The 19,917-nt window shown below is 37.8% G+C and overlaps 1 protein-coding gene across 1 annotated transcript in view; it reads right to left on the bottom strand.

The window, feature by feature from the left end:
* The window catches only part of EIF4E (eukaryotic translation initiation factor 4E), a 50,218-nt gene that overhangs the window by 5,924 nt on the left and 24,377 nt on the right, over positions 1–19,917 (bottom strand). The window contains exons 2-6 of the mRNA XM_079778576.1: positions 14,422–14,528; positions 8,823–8,918; positions 4,994–5,057; positions 4,044–4,157; positions 1,155–1,294 (exon numbers count right to left, since the gene is read on the bottom strand). Coding sequence (XP_079634702.1) covers positions 1,155–1,294; positions 4,044–4,157; positions 4,994–5,057; positions 8,823–8,918; positions 14,422–14,528 — 521 coding nt within the window. The remainder of the gene's footprint in view (positions 1–1,154; positions 1,295–4,043; positions 4,158–4,993; positions 5,058–8,822; positions 8,919–14,421; positions 14,529–19,917) is intronic.

Raw genomic sequence — 19,917 nt, 5'->3', positions numbered from 1 at the left:
TGGACAGGCTAAAAAAATAAATTAAAAAAAAAAAAAAAAACAAGAAGAAAAATTCTATCCATGGAGAAGTCAAATTATAAACATTTCAAAACTCTGACACAAATACAAAATTTTCTGAGGAAAGAAAATCACATTTAATTTAACTTGTTTTCAAAGATATATAAAACTCCCACAATTAAGTTTTGATGCTGACAGGAAAATGAGAAATATGACAAATCAACAATCATCTCCTTTCTCTTACAGAAACCTATAGAACAAAACCTGGAGCATGCTCATACCTTTTAATTCAGAAGGATTCAGAGAATTAATGTTTGAAAAATCACAAAAGGCAAACCAAACATTTTATGACCTATGGCCAATACCTAAATTTTTTTAAATGATTTTATTTTAATTTGAAAGTGGACAGACTTCAATTTGATAGATATTATTTTATTTTATTGATTTTATTACAGAGAGGAAGAGAGAGGGATAGAGTTAGAAACATCGATGATAGAGAAACATCGACCAGCTGCCTCTTGCACACCCCCTACTGGGGATGTGCCCTCAACCAAGGTACATGCCCTTGACCGGAATCGAACCTGAGCCCTTTCAGTCTGCAGGCCGACGCTCTATCCACTGAGCCAAACCGATTTTGGCCCAATACTTAATTTTAACACAAAGTTTAAAATCAAATCTTACTAATTTAAATGTAGTAAGAAGAAAATCCTAGTTAACTGACTGATGTTTGAAAGAAAAAAACAAAGACAGGCAATTTTTACAAAGAATAATATTAGGTGCTTTTCACCAAAAAAAGATTAAAGCTTAGAATTGTGGGTTTTAAATATGGGCAAAACCAAAATAGTGTCACTTAAATTTCAATAAAAACTCTATGTACAATGTACACACAAGCACAAAATATACGTATAATATTCACCAATTCTCACTGCATTATTATGAGGATTATACACTTAGTAGTACAATTTTAAAGTAGAAAAACTTATATTCTCATTGATAAATTAATATGCTACATGCCAAAGTAGACAAAAGTTTTCATGAAAACAATGCAAGGAAAATAATGATCTACAAATACAAGAATTTCTAAAGCTACAAATAAAATTACCCTGCTTTTGATTATCTTAATATTTTTTAAAAAATACACAAAGAGCAAAACTTACCCTATATGTGTAACAGCATCTCTGTTTTCACATTCAGTAGTCCATATTGCTATCTTATCACCCTTAGCTCTAACATTAACAACGGCTCCACATACATCATCACTGTAGTCATCAAAAGATTCTCCAATAAGGCACAGCAGCTTAAAAACAAAAGCCAATCCCAATTACATCCAATTGATTAAAAACAGCTTATTCTACTGCAAATGTCTCATTATTTGTATATATACAAAAAAAAATAGGTTTAAATCGAGTTGACTTTTTGAATGTCTACATTACATTTATGTTTTAATGTTTTCATTTGCTCCTTTGTTTCCTTGGTTAATATCAAGAACATTTTAAATTTCTCAGCAGCACTAGCTGGTTTTGCTCAGTGGATAGAGTGTTGGTCTGCGGACTGGAGGGTCCCGGTTTCAATTCCAGTCAAGGGCACATGCCTGGGTCGCAGACTTGATCCCCAGTAGGGGGTGAGCGGGAGGCAGCCGATCAATGATTCTCTCTCATCATTGGTGTTTCTATCTCTCTCTCCCTCTTCCATCCTCTCTGAAATCAATAAAAGTATATCAAAAAAATAAAAATGAAAAAAATTTTTCTCAGCAAATTGGGCAAATGATATCAGGACCCCTATAAAAGTTGAGTTATTTTATTAATATTAATTTACTGTGCTGCTGCTTATTGTTTTTCATGAACACTTTCTAATGTTTAATTGTAGTAAATACACATAACGTAAAAAATTTACCATTTCAGCCATTTTGAAGTGTACAGTTCAGTGACATTAAGTATATTCACAACAGGTGCAACCATTACCACCATCTATTTCTAGAACTTTTGTCATCTTGCAAAACTAAAACAACTTTTCTTTTTTTTTTTTCTTTAAATATATGTTATTGATTTTTTACAGAGAGGAAGGGAGAGGGACAGAGAGCTAGAAACATCGATGAGAGAGAAACATCGACCAGCTGCCTCCTGCACACCCCCTACCGGGGATGTGCCCGCAACCAAGGTACATGCCCTTGACCGGAATTGAACCTGGGACCGACCCTTCAGTCTGCAGGCTGACGCTCTTTCCACTGAGCCAAACCAGTTTCGGCTAAAACAACTTTTCAATGTTGAAATTTAAAATGGTATTTACTGTTAATCTCTCCCAAAAGCAAAATTAAGTCCCTTCTTTAAAAAAAAAAACAACAGACAAATAAAACAAAAGAAAAAATTCCCTCACTGGTTTGGCTAACTGGTCAGAGGATGGGCCCATGAACTGAAAGGGGGTATGGAGGACCCCATACCTCAGTTGCAGGCTCCATCCCCATCCTGGCCCTGGTTGGGGCGCATGCGGAGGCAACCAATCAATGTGTCTCTTTCACATCAATGTTTCTTTATGTCTCTACCCCTCTCCTCCACTCTCTCTCTAAAAACCAATGAAAAAAGAAATCCTCAGTTGAGGATTAACAACAAAAGAAAAAAATCAGTCACTCAAATATGTATTAACTCGAGGCCCAGTGCACAAAATTTGTGCGGGGGCGGGGGGGGGGGCATTGTCCCTCAGTCCAGCCTGCACCCTCTCGCAATCCGGGACCGCTGGCTCCTAACGACTCGCCTGCCTGCCTACTTGATTGCCCCTAACCGCCTCTGCCTCGCCCCTGCCGTCCCAGCTTCATCTGGAAGGTCATCAGCTGTCCGACCTAATTAGCATATTATGCTTTTATTATTATAGATTGCTTCACTTAAGTGCTAACTATAAACCAGACAATGTGCCAAGTGCTAGAGATACAAGAAAGACTATGATTCCTTCTCCTAAAAACGTGGGGTTTAGAACCTCTCACTATAGAAAATGCCTATTATCTCATCCTATATAATAAAAGGCTAATATGCAAATCAACCAAACGGCAAAATGACCAGTGGTTATGACACGCACTGACCACCAGGGGGAAGACGCTCAATGCAGGAGCTGTCCCCTGGTGGTCAGTGCACTCCCACAGGGGAGCACCGCTTAGCCAGAAGCCTCTCTGCCGTTGGACATCCCCTGAGGGTTCCTGGACTGCAAGAGGGCACAGGCTGGGCTGAGGGACCCCTCTGAGTGCATAAATTTTTGCACCAGGCCTCTAGTATTTCATATATATACTAGAGGTCTGACCCACGAAATTCATGAAAGGGGCTCAGCCCTCGCAGCCCCAGCTGCCGCCACCCTCTGCGGGGCAATCGATCGCCGAGCCGCTCCCCCCCACCATCGATTGCCCTGCAGAGGGTGGCGGCAACTGGGGCCTCAGGCCTAAGCCATCAGTCCTTAGAGCTGCGCGGAGGTGGGGGAGGCTCCCGCCATCACCGCTGCACTTGCCAGCAGTAAGCCCAGCTTCTGGCTGAGCGGCGCTCCCCCTGTGGGAGTGCACTAACCATCAGGGGGCAGCTCCTGTGTTGGGCCCTTCAGTCAATTTGCATATTAACCTTTTATTATATAGGCCATATATGTATATATGAATATGAATGAAGCCAACAGTCACAGGTTATATCACAACAAACAAACTGAATGATGAAACTACAACCTTATTGTTTGCTTCGTTGATCTACAAAGTTTAGTATACAAAATAATACTCTGAGAGGGTTATAAAGACTTACATTATACAAAATGTGAGGTCCTATGATTTTGAAGTTGATGTAATGATCAGAATGAGTTTTTGAGGAAGGTCAGATCAATTGCCAATCACTTTGTATCTGATTTGTAATGTGGTAGAGGGTTTCACTGTACTAGTATGTAAAACATACAAACTCACATGATAGAACAAAATTAATTGCTGGCTTAGATTTTCTAGAGTGGGCATTCTTATATTCTCTTTGATTAAGTAACTAATGTAAATTAGATTTAGTATTCCAAACTGTTTTATAATTTTAAAATCTTACTGTCTCTAGCCAAAAGCGATCGAGGTCACTTCGTCTCTGCTGTTTGTTCAACGTAATTAGCCATCGTCCTCCTCGTTTGTTTTTCTCATCTTCCCACATAGGTTTAATACCATCCTACAATGTTAGAAGACAACAATATTAGACAATATTGATACTTTAAGAGATCATTTCTAGAAACAGCAAGCAATATCCTGTCAACATTTCACTTGATTCCCCATGAATGATGTAGTGGAATAAAAGCATACAGGACTTAATGCCAGAGGCATGGGATTGCAGAATTAAGAATCTTGACTTAGGGACTTATTAGCTATTAAATCTTGGGTTTCATTTAACATGGAGGGTTTTAAACATTCTGAGTATTGTACTTTCTCAAAGGTACATACACTTCTATATCTAGAAGATATGTGCAAAATTTATGCACAGCTTATGCAATATCAGAGAATTAATGAATGCCCCATCTCCTACCATCTGACAAAATCCATTTGTAAATGTATCAGGACCCACACACCCCATGTTAAGAATTCCTGACACACAGGGATTTAAAGTACACCATAGGAAATCTAGTCAATAATATTGTAATAACTATGTACAATGCCAGGTGGGTAGACCTGAAATTAATACTAAATAATATTGAATGTAAACTATAATTGAAAAAAAAAAGAATTCCTGACAAACTCTGGACCTCAATCTACTCAATATATAAAAAGATTGGATTGGATGATCAAAGGTCTCTTTGAAATCAATCACAGTATGTGCCCACAAAGTAAGAGTTTCACTTAATTTCAATTATTTATATTAAAATAGGGCACAATATATTTATGCTAAGCCTAGTAAAGCTATTTAATTTTTCTCCTAGCATTTCCTATCCCTAAGTTTGTGGCAAGATTTCTTAATGAATGGTCCAGTCTTGTAATATACATATAAATGAAATCATCAATGAAGCATCATACCTTAAAGAGTGAGTAGTCACAGCCAGGCATTAAATTACTAGATAACTGGATATGGTTGTACAGACTAGGTAAAAGAAAAGGACAGTTATAAACATAGAATAGTAATGTAGAGCGTAGATGCTTATGTAACATTTACAAAATATGATTAAAAAAAAAGTCAAAAGTTTGTGTTCACTTGTTTTTCTATAGATTCAATTTCTGAAAAGGACCAAACAGATATTAATAATTGTCAGTTCAAGACTCAATATATGATTATTTAAGAAAATATTTTTAATTTTATTCTGACAATACATTTTGATGCATACGTATGTGTATATATAGCAAACTGAGAATAGAGGAATGAGGTGCCTTTAAGTAAATGAAAAAATTTGAGGCTAATGAGCAATTTTAAATATACAAATCAAGAGAAAGCAAGATGAACTTCTTGACCATCAGCATTGTATGACTGAAATAAGCCACCATTATCATTCTTGAAGGAATCCAAGAGTAGGATGGACCAATGGCTCCCAAGCACCACAGACTGTTACTAGTCAGTCAGCACATAATCACTTGGAGAGCTTTAATTTGCACTCGGATGTCGAGTGTGATTCGACACGGTTAGCATTAGAATAAAGGAATCGAGAAAAAAGCGAGTGCAAAGGGTTAAAACACAAACAAACAAGACACCAGTTCCAGGCCCTATTCCTTGGGATTTTAACCTCTTAATGATGGGTGAGAAACCTGGGATCTATATTTCTAAACTATTCCCCAAATATCAATGAAAGAGAGTAACATTTGGGATGACTTAGATATCCACTAGTCTGAAGGTAGAAGGCTAAAGAGGAAAACTGTTATAAAATTGGAAACAGAGTAAAATGTGGAAATCATGATAGACCATGGATGATATAACCGACCCATAGTCAGATGCTCTTGTGTATTTTAACCCAGTCTAGGAGTATTTTAAACAGTTTTGAGGAAGTCTGGCATCCTTTGGATCACATTCCAAAGGATAACATGCAAACCCAATTTGGGTGAAACAATGTAAGACCAAGTAATAAGGTTTCTTGAGTTGTTGAGCCTAATGATCAATCTTCCCGATCTACATTATCACTGATAGCTTTTACTAGATAACAAAATTAACAGTTTACTATAAAATTAGCCACCACCATTTTTATAAAATTAATGGATAATGTGGAAGTGACCTTCTAATGGCACTTAAAGTAGAAAAGGTCTCTTTTCTTCTTCATGGCGCCCTAAGGTCCCATAGTAACAAACTTATGAGAATTTGTAATGGCACATTTAAAAGACTCCTAACACTACAGACCGACTAGACAAATCCAAAAGAATTCAATGGTTGTTTACCACTCAATTTGCTAGAAAAAAAAAGACAAATTAAGAAGTGATTTAGATATTTATAGAAAGCTGAAGGACTCCTTCATATCTCTAAATTATGGTTTAAAAATCTACTCTGCAGCCTTGGCCGGTATGGCTCAGTTGGTTAGAGCATCATCCCATGAAATGAAAGGTGCTGGGTTTAATTCCCAGTAAGGGAACTTACCCAGGTTGCAGGTTTGATCCTCAATTGGGATCAGGTACAGGAGGCAACCAATCAATGTTTTATTTTCCCTCTCTTTCTCCCTCCCATTTTCTCACTCTCTCACTATCCCTCTCATCAATAAAAAGCATATCCTCTGATCAGGGAGTGAGCTTTTTTTTTTTTTAAAGTCTACTATGCAATGACATCACTTACACATAACTAAAGTGTTGGGCCACTTTATATGTTCAGTTATTATACACTGGTAAAAGCCAAACAAACTAGATAAATGCAAATCTGATTCAGTGGAAAAAATGGTTCAAGACTCTTGCTCCTCTTCCTCCATAGACTGCAGTACTCTTAAATAAATAACAATTAGAGAAGGAAAACACGATGTTTTGATGAAGGGCAAAACAGAATAATCCCAGTTAAACTAAACAACTAGACATATGTCTCTCCCTCATCGATGTTTCTAACTCTCCATCCCTCTCCCTTCCTCTCGGTATAAAAATCAATAAAATATTTTTTTTAATTTTTTTTTTCAATAAAAAGTGAGCACTCAAAGTGGCTGACAATTTATAGTTTTCTCTAATTATTCAATGTTTCGTTTTCAGTGATTAAAATGCATACTAAATGCCTACGATGGGCAAAGCACTAAAATATACAAAAGAATATTGTTTCTGCCCTGGAGAAAGTATACATGATGAATTTGCTGACTACAATCTATTCTATTGTGTGGGGAGAATACTTTCAGGAGGTTACATTAAAACACAAGAGTAGCAATTATTCAGTATATATATGAACCAAAAATAAACTAGATACACAAAATTAGAATATTTTAGATACATGCTAGGTAATTTACAGCTCTTAAAAATGTTTTTAACAATCTTTAATTTTCATGTTCTCAAATATTTTCTTATACATTTTCTCAAGCATGGCATACTAAGTCAACTTAGTTCTTACAGAATCAATATTCCAAACCTTCTTGAAAACGACTACAACTTTATACAGTGGAACCTCGCTTCTCGAACTTAATTTGTTCCAGAAGGCTGTTCAAAAACCGAATCATTTTTTCCCATTACAAAGTGTACGTTGAATTAATCGTTCCAGACCCTCAAATAATTCCGTTTTAACCTTTCTTATATATAATACATGTATGTTGTAGTTTACTCTATAAACACTTTTTAAAAGGACATGAAATGTAAATGAAAATTTAACAATTATAAGCATCAACAAAAGGGGAAAAAAAGCACATAGAAATATTCACAGTACAATATTCTGAGATTTTAACAGTGGTAAACCGATTCAGATTCGTGCATTCTTTCCTTTGTTACCTGAGAGATGTGTGACTGATTATACAGGTATCAGCATAAAAGAGTTGTCAGGTTGAGAAGCAAATTGTTCAAGATGGGAGACATTCTAGAAACTAGGTTCCACTGTATTTTATTTTGAAGTCATGCACAGGTTTATGACCCCCAATCTTAACTTTTGCTAAATCTAAAACAAAATCTCATAAAAATGTTCAACTATTTTTGGAGGTGAGCACATTTATAAATAATCTTCATAGATACTGTCATTCTTTGACAAATCCTGAGTATTTAGCTCTTCAGCCTTTGAAATCTAAGAATTCTTTTTATTTATTGATTTTTAAGAGGGGAGGGGAGGGGAGATTTGTTGTTCCACTTTTTTTTTTGAAGGGGGGTGTGCCCTTGACCGGAATCCAACGCGGGACCCTTTGGCCTGCAGGCTGATGCTCTATCCACTGAGCCAAATCGGCTAGGGCTTGTTCCATTTATTTATGCACTCATTGGTTGCTTCTTGTATGTGCCCTGACTAGGAATTAAACTTGCAACCTTGGCGTATGGAGATGACATTCTAACCAACTGAGCTACCGGGCCAGTGCCTCATAATTCTTATAACAAGAAATCCCAGATGTTACACTGAAATAATTTACAGGAATAAAGATCTAATAACAAAGCTCTGGAATACCCAAGTATGGGGCAAATGTATCCAGGCATCCAAGAAAGGGGACATATTCCAACAAGCTGTCAGAAGTTCTAGGGGTAGTAAAGCAAAGGATCTCTCAAAACAAGGAATAAAGAACATGGAAGGCTAAAAGATGACAAGATTGAAGCGTTCTAAAACTGATAAGGAATAATCACCAATTCAAACAGTTGTGAGGAGATAGACAAACAAAAAGGTAGTTGTATAGATGAATATTTATTAACTTTTCACTTTAACCTTCATTTTATAAATGTGACTTAAAATTACATACTAATAAAACAACAAACATCCTAAAATGAATGGGTTACTTACGCCCAAAAGTCTTCAACAGTATCAAACTCAGAGATCAGCCGAAGGTTTGCTTGCCAAGTTTTGCTTTTATCATTTTTAAAAAACCAGAGTGCCCATCTAAAAAATAAAAAGTCAGTGTCAAAAAAATGGCAGTTTTACCTCTTTGTTCACTGCAGCATTATTCACAATAGCCAAAAAAGGGAAGCATCACAAGTGTCCACTGTTATATGAATAATAAACAAAATGTGGTAAAAGCATACAATGCAGTATTAATCAGCCCTAAAAAGAAAAGAAATTCTGACACTTGTTACAACATGGATGAATCATGAGGACATTATGTTAAATGAAATAAGATAGTAAAAAAAAATCACAAATACTATATGATTCCATTTGTATGAGGTACCTAGAGTAGTCAAACTCTAAGACCGAAAGAATGGAGGTTGCCAGGGGCTAAGGAAAGAAAAGGGGGAATTGTTGTTTAACAGTGTCAAGTTTTAGTTCTGCAAGATGAAAAAATGTTCCTGAGACTAGTTGTACAACAATGTGGATGCACTTAACACTACTGAACAGTACATTTAAAAGATGGTAAGTTTTATGTTATGTGTATTTTACAAAATTATTAATAAATAAATTTAAAGGGTAATTATTACAGTGGCAAATGAGTAGCTTTCTCTCTCTCTTTTTTTTTTTTTTTTCGTTTAAAAGGTTATGTATTTTGTGCCTAATACATACCACATTCTATACAGAGACTCACTGAGGCGCATCTGAGGTTAATTCACAGAAATTTAGTAAAGTATTACAGTATGCTAAGTGGTACGATAATCAAGCATCGTTATTTAAGAAAAACAGAGCAGAAGCATTTAACTTGAAAGGAAAGCAGGGAACAGAAAGTGGAGTTTTCAAAGAAACAAGAGTATAAACTAAGAGGAAGAAAAGGGAGTGCTAGGAAAAGGAAAAGTTATTAAATGTGATTGTTTACTCAAACACACAAATGGGAAAATAACAACATAAGGGACTTATTGAGTAATGCTAACACAGATATGTTCTGCAATAATGTCTATCAACTTCTATATATGTTTATACTTTCCTTAAAAGGATTTACTCTAATACTTTGAAGATAAACTCATGTTACAACAAAGTTAGACTTAAATGTTATCATCTTCATCTTTAGAATTATATACAACAAATTGCTATACCAAAGGTAACTCAGAGAAACTTTATTTTCTCACTGATAAAAATGTTGTCTGAAGACAGGGTTTCCAAATGGACATATTTCATCAACTCTTTGACTAATGCTTGATAATCTCAAACATAAAAGAGATACATGTTATGATCTACTTGATAGTTTGTATTTGCCAACACACTAACAAAAACACCAAAAAGCAAAGGCAGAATATATATTAAACACACATACAAGCTCAAGTACTGTACTCTGGATTTCTAAAATTAATTTAGTCTTTCCTTATAATTTAAAAACAGCCGGGCCAGCGTGGCTCAGTGGTTGAGCGTCGACCTATGAACCAAGGAGTTCAGGGTTCGATTCCAGTCAGGGCACATGCCCGGGTTGCGGGATCAATCCCCAGTGTGGGGACGTGCCAGGAGGCAGCCTATCAATGATTTTCTCTCATCATTGATGTTTCTATCTCTCTCTCCCTCTCCCTTCCTCTCTGAAATCAATAAAAATACATTAAAAAAAGAAAAGAAAAAATTAAAAATAGAACTACCATATGGTCCAGCAATTGTATTTCTGGATATTTATCCAAAAAGAAAATACTAACTCAAAAAGATATCTGCACCCCCATGTTTACTGCAGCATTATTTACAATAGAGAACATATGCAAACAACCTAATGTCCATCGATGGATAAAGAAAATGATACCCTTATACACACACACACACACACACACACACACACACACACACACCTTGCCCCGGTGACTCATGAACCAGGAGGTCATGGTTCAATTCCTGGTCAGGGCACATGCTCAAGTTATGGGCTCAATCCCCAGTAGGGGGTGTGCAGGAGGCAGGCAATCAATGATTCTCATTGATGTTACTGTCCCTCCTTCTCCCTTCCTCTCTCTGAAATATACACTGAGTGGCCAGATTATGATCTCTGAACACATAAAAATCTGGCCACTCAGTGTATATCCTATATAATAAAAGGGTAATATGCAAATTGTCCCCTCGACCAGGACCAGGAGTTCGACCAGCAGGCAGGCCGGCCAACCGCCCATGTCCCTCCCCCTGGCCAGGCTGGCCGGACCCCACCCGTGCACGAATTCATGCACCAGGCCTCTAATATATATATACTAGAGGCCCAGTGCACGAAATTTGTGCACTGGGGGGGGGGGGTGGGGTTCCTCAGCCCACCCTGCCCCCTCTCACAGTCCTACTGATGGCTTAGGCCCCACTCCCTGCGGGCCTAAGCCATCAGTAGGCCTCCCTCTGCAGGAGGCAATCTGGCTGATCAGGGGAAGGTGCCGCCCCTATCACCCCGCTGCTGCTGCCACTGCTGGTCACTGCAGCCGCCAAGGTGTTTTCATCAACATGGACTCTGGTCCCTTCACCACGAAAAAATGACCACTTTCTTTAGGCATTTTCAAGATGTCTCTTTCATAGGATATGACATTATTTTCTTTCTTTCTTTTTTATCCTCACCTGAGGATATTTTTCCATTGATTTTTAGAGAGCATGGAAGAGAGAGGGAAAGACAGAGAGAAACATCAATGTGAGAGGGACACTTTGATTGGTTGCCTCCTGCATGAGCCCTAACCTGAGCCCCAGCCAGGGAGGAGCCTGCAGCCTAAAGTAAAACTGCTAAATTAGATACAATCTGGCTAATGTCCTATAGGACAATAAAATCATCACTTTTTGAATTGGTGTGTCTTCTAGACAGAAATTAGTTACATCTTTAAAAGCCTAAAAATTCTTTTTCAACTTCTCACTTTGCTGATCATTATATGTAATTTTCCAGGGCTATAAAATGTCAAAATATATGGAACTTATTTAATTGTGAATAGTGTGTCAGAGTTATGTATTTCATAGAAAAGGAAATAATCATTCTGTGGGCCTCTAATGCCCCAATTATATTGAAAGGACTTGCTGTGAATGTTTTACTCCAGGCCTGTGCTGGGCCACAGACTGTGCTCCCAGGCTGTTTGGCGGTGCCGCCCCGGCCTCCTGGGGCCGGTGATGGTTCCAGGAGGCTGCGGGCCTGGTGCCTGTCCCAGGGACCCAGTCCGCTTGGCACTGCCCCACCCCCAGCCACTTGTCATCTGCATATGCAAATTAACCCGCCATCTTTGTTGTGTTCATTTGCATGCTCGCTCCAGATTGGCTGGTGAGCATCGCAGAGGTAGGGTCAATTTGTGTCTTTTCCTTTTTGGGGGTGGGGGGAGATATATACACTGAGTGGCCAATTATGTGTTCAGAGATTATAATAATCTGGCCACTCAGTGTATATAAACTTGTTTATATATGAACTTATAAACAAAAAATACATATAATTTTACATTTTCTCAGATATATTTTTAATATAGTAAGAAGAAATAGAACTAAACAGACTGTCCACAGTCTATTTAAAAACACAAATGATCTATACAATATGAATTTTGAAACTTCAATGAAAGAAATGCAAATTTAAAACAGTAAGACATTATTTTCTCAAATCAAATTAAGACAAATCCGACTGCCAATAATTATAAATTCATGGCTGGCAAGAATATAGAAAACAAACTCTCAAACTGTTAAAAGTCTAAGCTAGTAAAAGAGAATAATTTGACAGTATCTATAAAGGTTGTTAAAAGGTAGTCTTTAAAACCTTGGAAATCTGAAATTTTACCCTAAAAATATATTCATACAAGTACACAAAAATATATAAGAATGTGTACACTACAGCACTATTTGTAAATAGAAAAGATTTCTATATACTCATCAATGTAAACCTGATAAAATACACCATTTTATATTCACTTACAAGGCAGTAGTTTAAAATAATAATGCAAAATCTGCACAAACAAAAAAATGTATGGTTATAAAAGTATACACGTGTGCACACTGGCAAGTTTTAGAAGAATACAAACTAAACTTAACACTGACTACTCCAGGGAGTAGAAAAAAGTAAAATAGGGAAAGGTTATCTGAGAAAAGCAGAAAACTCATTTATATACTTATATACTGCTGATTTAATCATTATAGTTATTAGAGGTTATTTTTTAAGAAAGCAAAATAAATTCTGAAATATTTATAAAAAGGATGAGCCTGGCTGGCATGGCTCAGTGGTTGAGCGTTGACCTATGAACCAGGAAGTCAGGGTTCAATTCCAGGTCAGAGTACATGCCCGAGGTTTCAGGCTTGATCCCCAGTGTGGGGTGTGTAGGAGGCAGCCAATCAATGATACTCTCTCATCATTGATGTTTGTATCTCTCTCCCTCTCCCTCACATAAATATATTTTTAGAGAGACAGGCTTATGGGATCTTTAAGATAGAGTAAAAGGTGATGGGGACATCAAAGAAACTGAGATATTTAAGTATCTTCAGAAGTCAATTCCAATTTACTTTCCTCCAGATTCTTACAACATTTATATGCTGCTATTTTCTTCCCACCAACAACTCTAAGTGAATTCATGTTAATTTTCAGTATACTAGTATAAACCAGAAAGATAATTACTAGTAAGTGAAAACACAAACATACTGGGAAGAGGTGAGGCAGTGACGGGAAAACCATACAATGAACTACCACTCAACTACTCCACTGTAACTATGAAAACTTTAATTCATCTTAATCTCTCCTAACTTGTCTTAAATACAAACCAACCACCTCCAGATTCCAAATACCCTAGCTCTCATTTTTATCCTTCATAGCCAACTTCAAATTACCCATTCTTGCTCTATACATTTTATATATTCTATTCACTTTTCAAACTACTACTACCTTTACCATCATCTATGCTCTATTAAAGTTTCCCCTATGTTAGCCAGGACTACTTGTTCTCTTTTTTTATTTAAAGATTTTTGTACTGAATTTTAGAGAGAGGAAAGGAGAGGGGGGAAAGAAACATCAATCCGCTGCCTCTTGCATGCCCCCTACTGAGGATCCAGCCTACAAAACAGGAATCCAACTTTCAATCTTCTGATGCACAGGATGATGCCCAACCAACTGAGCCACACCAGCCAGGACAGCAAGGGCTTTTTTTATCATTCAATCCAATGGTCATTTTGAGACATTTTTATATCTGTATAATTTATAGTTTCTATGTCTATGCCCTTCATGACACTCTCCACACACACACAAAAAAAAATACCATGTGCTGATAAGCAAAGTCTCTGTCCCAAGACAAGTTCACTTCTTACAAAATAACTTATTTACTATTGTGGTCTCAATTACCACCATCAATTACTGATGAATTTCAAACCAATCTCTCAATGAGCTCTGCTTTCTAAATTCAAGACTCATACTAAAAATGCTTATGAGACATGGGTCATCCAAGTGAAAATGGAATCCTCAACCTGTCATATCTAAAACTAGTGTCTCATCTAACCTTTCCCTCCAAACCTATCCTATTCACCATTTACTTACCTTGCTGCCAAAGTCAGAAAACTGTGTCAGAAAGCTTACCTGTTCTGTAAAGGATGTTTAATATAGTGTTCTGGGTTAGCAACCTCCTGGTTAGATTCTGTTTTCTCTTCTTCTGTAGGCGGGGGATTAGGAGTAGGGGTGGTTTCCTAGTGGAAAATAATAAAACAGTATTTAAAATTTCTTAACACATTTAAGACAGCAGTACTCTAAATAAACTTGAACCAATAGTGCCAATATTATCTTTTAAAGAAAATATTACAGAAACACTTCATAAAACAGACCACAGACCAACCTCTAAGGAAAAAGCTCAAAACCCTCCATTCTAGCATATCTTCATTAACAGAAAACGGTTTCTCAAATTAAAAAATAACAATAATACTATATATGATTATCTTCCACTTACACTGTTTACTATCAGAAAGACTGTTAAGAGACCATACAACAAATCAACTAACTTTCTTAACATAACATTACATTACATTAAACTCCTGTAAATGAAAGTGGGGAGGAAGGAAAATACAACTAAAGTGTGGAGAATATAACTATATTACAATAGCAAAGAAAATTTTTCAAAAAATTATCAAGCAATACTACACATGTCATATTGTTATGATATGGAAACTTAAAAGTTCCACAACTTCTGTCACTTCCAATTGGCCCTATGCGAAAAAAGCTGGACATTGGCTTGTACTTACATCATTTTCTATGTTAGACATAATTAACACTGTCATCTAATATCAGAAAAGAAAGGAGCCTGGAGATAACAGGTGTTCTCCACATTGCTCCATGTAACACTTCATCCTACTATGAATTTGTGTCAACAAAACAGAGAGCCAAGGAAAGTCACTGGAAGCTGATACAAAAGGGGAGTAAGGGGGCACAGCACAACAAGCGTTTGGTATCAGATTTAAACTGAAGTAGCAAAACAATATAGGTTCAGTGACAAAAGATTATGTAAATCAGAGATGCGTCATCTAAAAGATCTGTGCAGATAGACAATAAGTACATATTTTACAAAATACATTTTTCTTAACAAAATGACCTGCCCAGGAACTAGCCTAAAGACACTTCATAGCTGGGACTATGTCTTCATTTTGCTCACAATTGTAATGCCAATGATCACAGTGCTACACCCAAGAATTTGATTAACTTAACCGAGTAAATTCTTTTTTTTAATCCTCACCTGAGGATATGCTCCTTCATTGATTCTAGAGAGAGAAAGGGAGAGAGAGAGAGGGAGGGAGAGAGAGAAACATCGATTGGTTGCCTCCCATACACGCACTGACCAGGGACCAAACCCACAACCTGGGTATGTGTCCTGACCAGAAATCAAACCCTTGACCCTTCAGTACAGGGGACATTGCTCAACCAACTGAGCCACACCAGCCAGGGCCCACCTGTTTCTTATCATCTATTCTTTCCCCCTCCCTCTCTCTGTTTGTTTGAATCTTTTCTTTTGGCTTATCTTTGACTTCACCAATTCTACATTCTGCTGAGTTCAGTCTGTTGTTACTCATTCAATGAGCTCTTAATTTCAGACATTATAGTTAGCAGTTCCATGTCTATTTTTTTGTTAAAGAGTAGACTTTTTTAAATCCCCACCTGACAATATGTTTATTTGATTTTAGAGAGGGAGAGAAACATCAATATGAGGTTGTCTCCCCTACACACCCCAACTGGGGATTGAACTTGCAACCTAAGTATGTGCCCCGATAAGGAATTGAACCTGCAACCTTTTTGGTGTACAGGACATTGCTCCAATTGAGCCACCCAGACAAGCTCCATTTAAATTTTGTTTCAAGTCCCTTTTAAAACACTTTTTTTAACCCCTTTCCACATCTTCTATTTTATCACAGTAATCATAGTTATTAAGTCTTTGTCTGCCAACTCCATTATCTGAATTATGCCTGAGTGTCTTTCTATTGACAATTTAATGTCTTGATCATTAGTTACTTTATTGTTTTGTTAAAATACATTTTTAGTGAGTTTAGAAAGGAAAGGAGAGGGAGAGATAGAAACATGGATGAGAGAGAAGAAACATCAATCAGCTGCCTCATGCTAGCCTCCTACAGGGGATCAAGCCCGTGACCTGGCATGTGCTGTCTGGGAGGGAATCAAACCTTCGACCTCTGGTGCATGGGTTGATGCTCAACCACTGAACCACACAAACTTTAAAAAAATGTTTTGCATGTCTAGTTGGGATGTGTGCTGGAGGCAGCCAATCAATGTTTCTCTCTCACATCAATGTTTCTCTCCCTCTCTACCTCTCTCCCTTCCTCTCTCTCTAAAATCAGTAAGAACATTATTTAAAAAAAGAAAAGATGAAAGAAACAGCTAGAGGATGGTTAATATGTTCAAGGACAAGGGGCAAGAGAATGGGACAGAAACAATACAGAATTTACCAAATCTCATCAGAAAGTCGTCACAGATTCAAAAAGCTAAGGGAACTCGAAGTTGTATAAATACAAACAAAACTTCACCTGGGCACACCAAACTCAAACCACTGAAAACTAAAGATGAAGAAGTAATATTAAAAGTAGTCAGGAGGGAGAAAAAAAGAACACATGCACATTACTTTCACAGGAACAATTAAGAATAATAGCTAACTTCTCAAATAGAAACTATGAAATCCTAAAGTAACTGAATGATATTTTAGTGCTTTAAGAAAAAAACTGTCAACCTAGAATTTGTTGCCTAGTAAAAAATATCCTTCAGATCAACCAAAGGACTTGTATGCATGCATATAAACCTAACCAATGACACAGAGAAGAGGGGGGTGAGGGCATGAGTGGGAGGGATTGGAAGGGGGGGGTAATGGGGGAAAAAGACACATATGTAACACCTTAACAAAGAAATTTAAGAAATAATAATAATTTAAAAAGAAAAAAAAATCCTTCAGCTCTAGCTGGTTTAGCTCAGTGGATAGAGCGTCAGCCTGCAGACTGAAGGGTCCCAGGTTCTATTCCAGTCAAGGGTACATGCCCGGGTTGCAGGCTAGATCCCCAGTAGGGTACGTGCAGGAGGGAGCCAATCAATGAGTCTCTGTCATCATTGATATTTCTATCTCTCTCTCCCTCTCCCTTCCTCTCTGAAATCATCAATGAAAATGTATTTTTTAAAATATACGCTATATAATAGATGGAATATGCAAATTGACTGCCACTCTGCCACAAAGATGGTGGCGCCCACAGCAGAGGTGGGGGTTTCCGTAACACAAGATGGCTGCACCCACAGCGGAGGCCGAGTTCCGGTAATGAGCCTTAATAAGCAATCAGCAAGGACCTGAGGCTATCTTTTAAAGCCCTGGGGCTTGACAGAGGACCTCAGGCCACGCCTCCTGCCCAGCGGGGCTTGACAGGGGACCTGAGGCTGCACCCTGCTCCCAGTGGGGCTTGACGGGGGACCTCAGGCTGCGCCCCCTGCCCTGGCGCCAGGTTGGAGGACATTTGGCTGGGCCCCCCCACCCGGCAGGGCTTGACGGGGGACCTCAGGCCACATCCCCCGCCCAACTGGGCTTGACAGGGGATCTCAGGCCACGTCCCCCATCTGGCGGGGCTTGACAGGGTACCTCAAGGCGTGCCCCTGGCCCGGGCCCAGGCTGGAGGACCTCAGGCTGCAGCCCCTGCCCCGGCGGACCTGAGTCTGCGCCCCCCCCACTCGGTGGGGCTTGACAAGGGTGGGACCAGCCAGGTCTGGATCTTGCCCAAGGAGGCGGGGGGGGGCAGCCGGGTCTGGGTCTCATGGTGCGCCCCAGACTCTGACAGGAGGAAGATTTTCATATACATTTTACTAATTTTCTTTCATCTCTGACACTTCTATTATAGAGAAAGGGCAAATAGCAATATTAAAATATTTCCTCTAATTAATGCCCTTTTAATGTGCATGAATTCACTAGTGTATCCTTCAAAAACAAAGAAATACAGGTTCACATCAACAGATCCTGACACACACCACACACAAGGAGGTCCAAAGAAAGAGAACCCCAAAGGTTTGGGGTTAGGATCATGCTAAAGGGAAAAAATTCCAGATGGGAGCATGTAAGTACAAAAGAATGAAAACACTGGAAAGGGTAAAAGTGTAAAAGACTATTAACAGTGTTTTGTGGAAAATGTAAAATACTATTAACAATGTTTTGTGGAGGTTAAAATAATGATGGTCCTGCCAAACTGTTGGACATTTACAGATTTGCAACATTAGGTGTGGGAGTAAAAGCTAAAGTTAAGAAATGTCTCTTATTAAAAGACAAATGATAAGGAAAAATTTAATCATAAATTCAAAATCCTCATTAGAAGCTGTAATGTCACAACATTCACTTAAATCTTTTTTTTTTTTTTTACATCAGAGGCACATAAAAACAATGAATTAATTACAGCATGATAAATCCAGGTTTCATGGGGCCCAAAATGTCACTCTGTTATTCAACTTTTCACCATTAGGAAAATGATGGAAGAAGACTAAGATAATATCAAAAGTCAATGGACACATAGGAACTAAAAGCAAGTAATAAACTTGGGAGGAAAATATGAGTTTCTAGAATTTTTAAAGTGGGTTTTTTAGAAAGAATATGTAATTTTGAATTTTTCCTATTGCTAAAATAAAAATAGGTACTCATCTTTAATATGTGGATGTATGCATCAATTAAGTATACCAAATTAAAATCTTTCAATTTTCACTTTTAATATATAAACACTAGTGGCCCAGTGCACAGATTCATGAACATTGCAAGGAAAATAATAAGAAGAAATATTTTAATATTGCTATTTGCCCTTTCCCTGTAATGGACGATGGTCACATCGGCAGGGCGATCGGGCCCTACTCGCACCCGCCTTGGCCTGGCACCGGCCACTCACCTGCTCCACCATCCCACCACGGTCCAGCTCTTGTCGGGGCCCATTGGGGCCGGCAGCACCTCCACTGCCTCCCTCTGCCAGTGCCATGTCAGCCCGCCTGCCATATTCTGCACGTCATAGTGAGTAGTCAAACTCCCAGTGGAGGGGACAATTTGCATATTAGGCTTTTATTATATAGGAGAATGCTACATTTTAAATTGAATGCTCTAAAGCACTCTAAAAATGTTTAACTATTGACAATTATCTTTTCATCATCTGAAACCTAAAAATGCTAGTATTGATGTTCCTCGTTAATAAGCCTTTTACATTACTATCTACACTTTCAATAGTCTCATGTTCAAACATTTAGATTTATACAAATTTCTCAAACCCTCTTAATAAAGGAAAAACGTTCTAATAGCCAATTGCTTCCAAGATAGGATGCAAAATACTAAAGTACTCTCTGAAAATACTCCTTCACATGGCACACACCAAATCTAATAAGATTTAGAAATCATGACAGAAATTGCTTATGAAAATATTAATATTAAAAACCATATAAAAGGGCATAATTTCTCAGTACAAAATTTCTTTTAGGTCATATTTTGTAATGACTAGATCTAGTTATTTCAACAACCCATTATTTTGTTTTTTAATATTTTTATTAGTTTCAGAGAGGAAGGGAGAGAAAAAGAAACATCAATGA

This window comes from Cnephaeus nilssonii (genome assembly GCF_951640355.1).
Source record: "Cnephaeus nilssonii genome assembly, chromosome: 1".
Taxonomy (NCBI): domain Eukaryota; kingdom Metazoa; phylum Chordata; class Mammalia; order Chiroptera; family Vespertilionidae; genus Cnephaeus; species Cnephaeus nilssonii.
The sequence above is the reverse complement of the archived record's forward strand: the minus strand, read 5'-3'. Positions and strand labels throughout refer to the sequence as shown.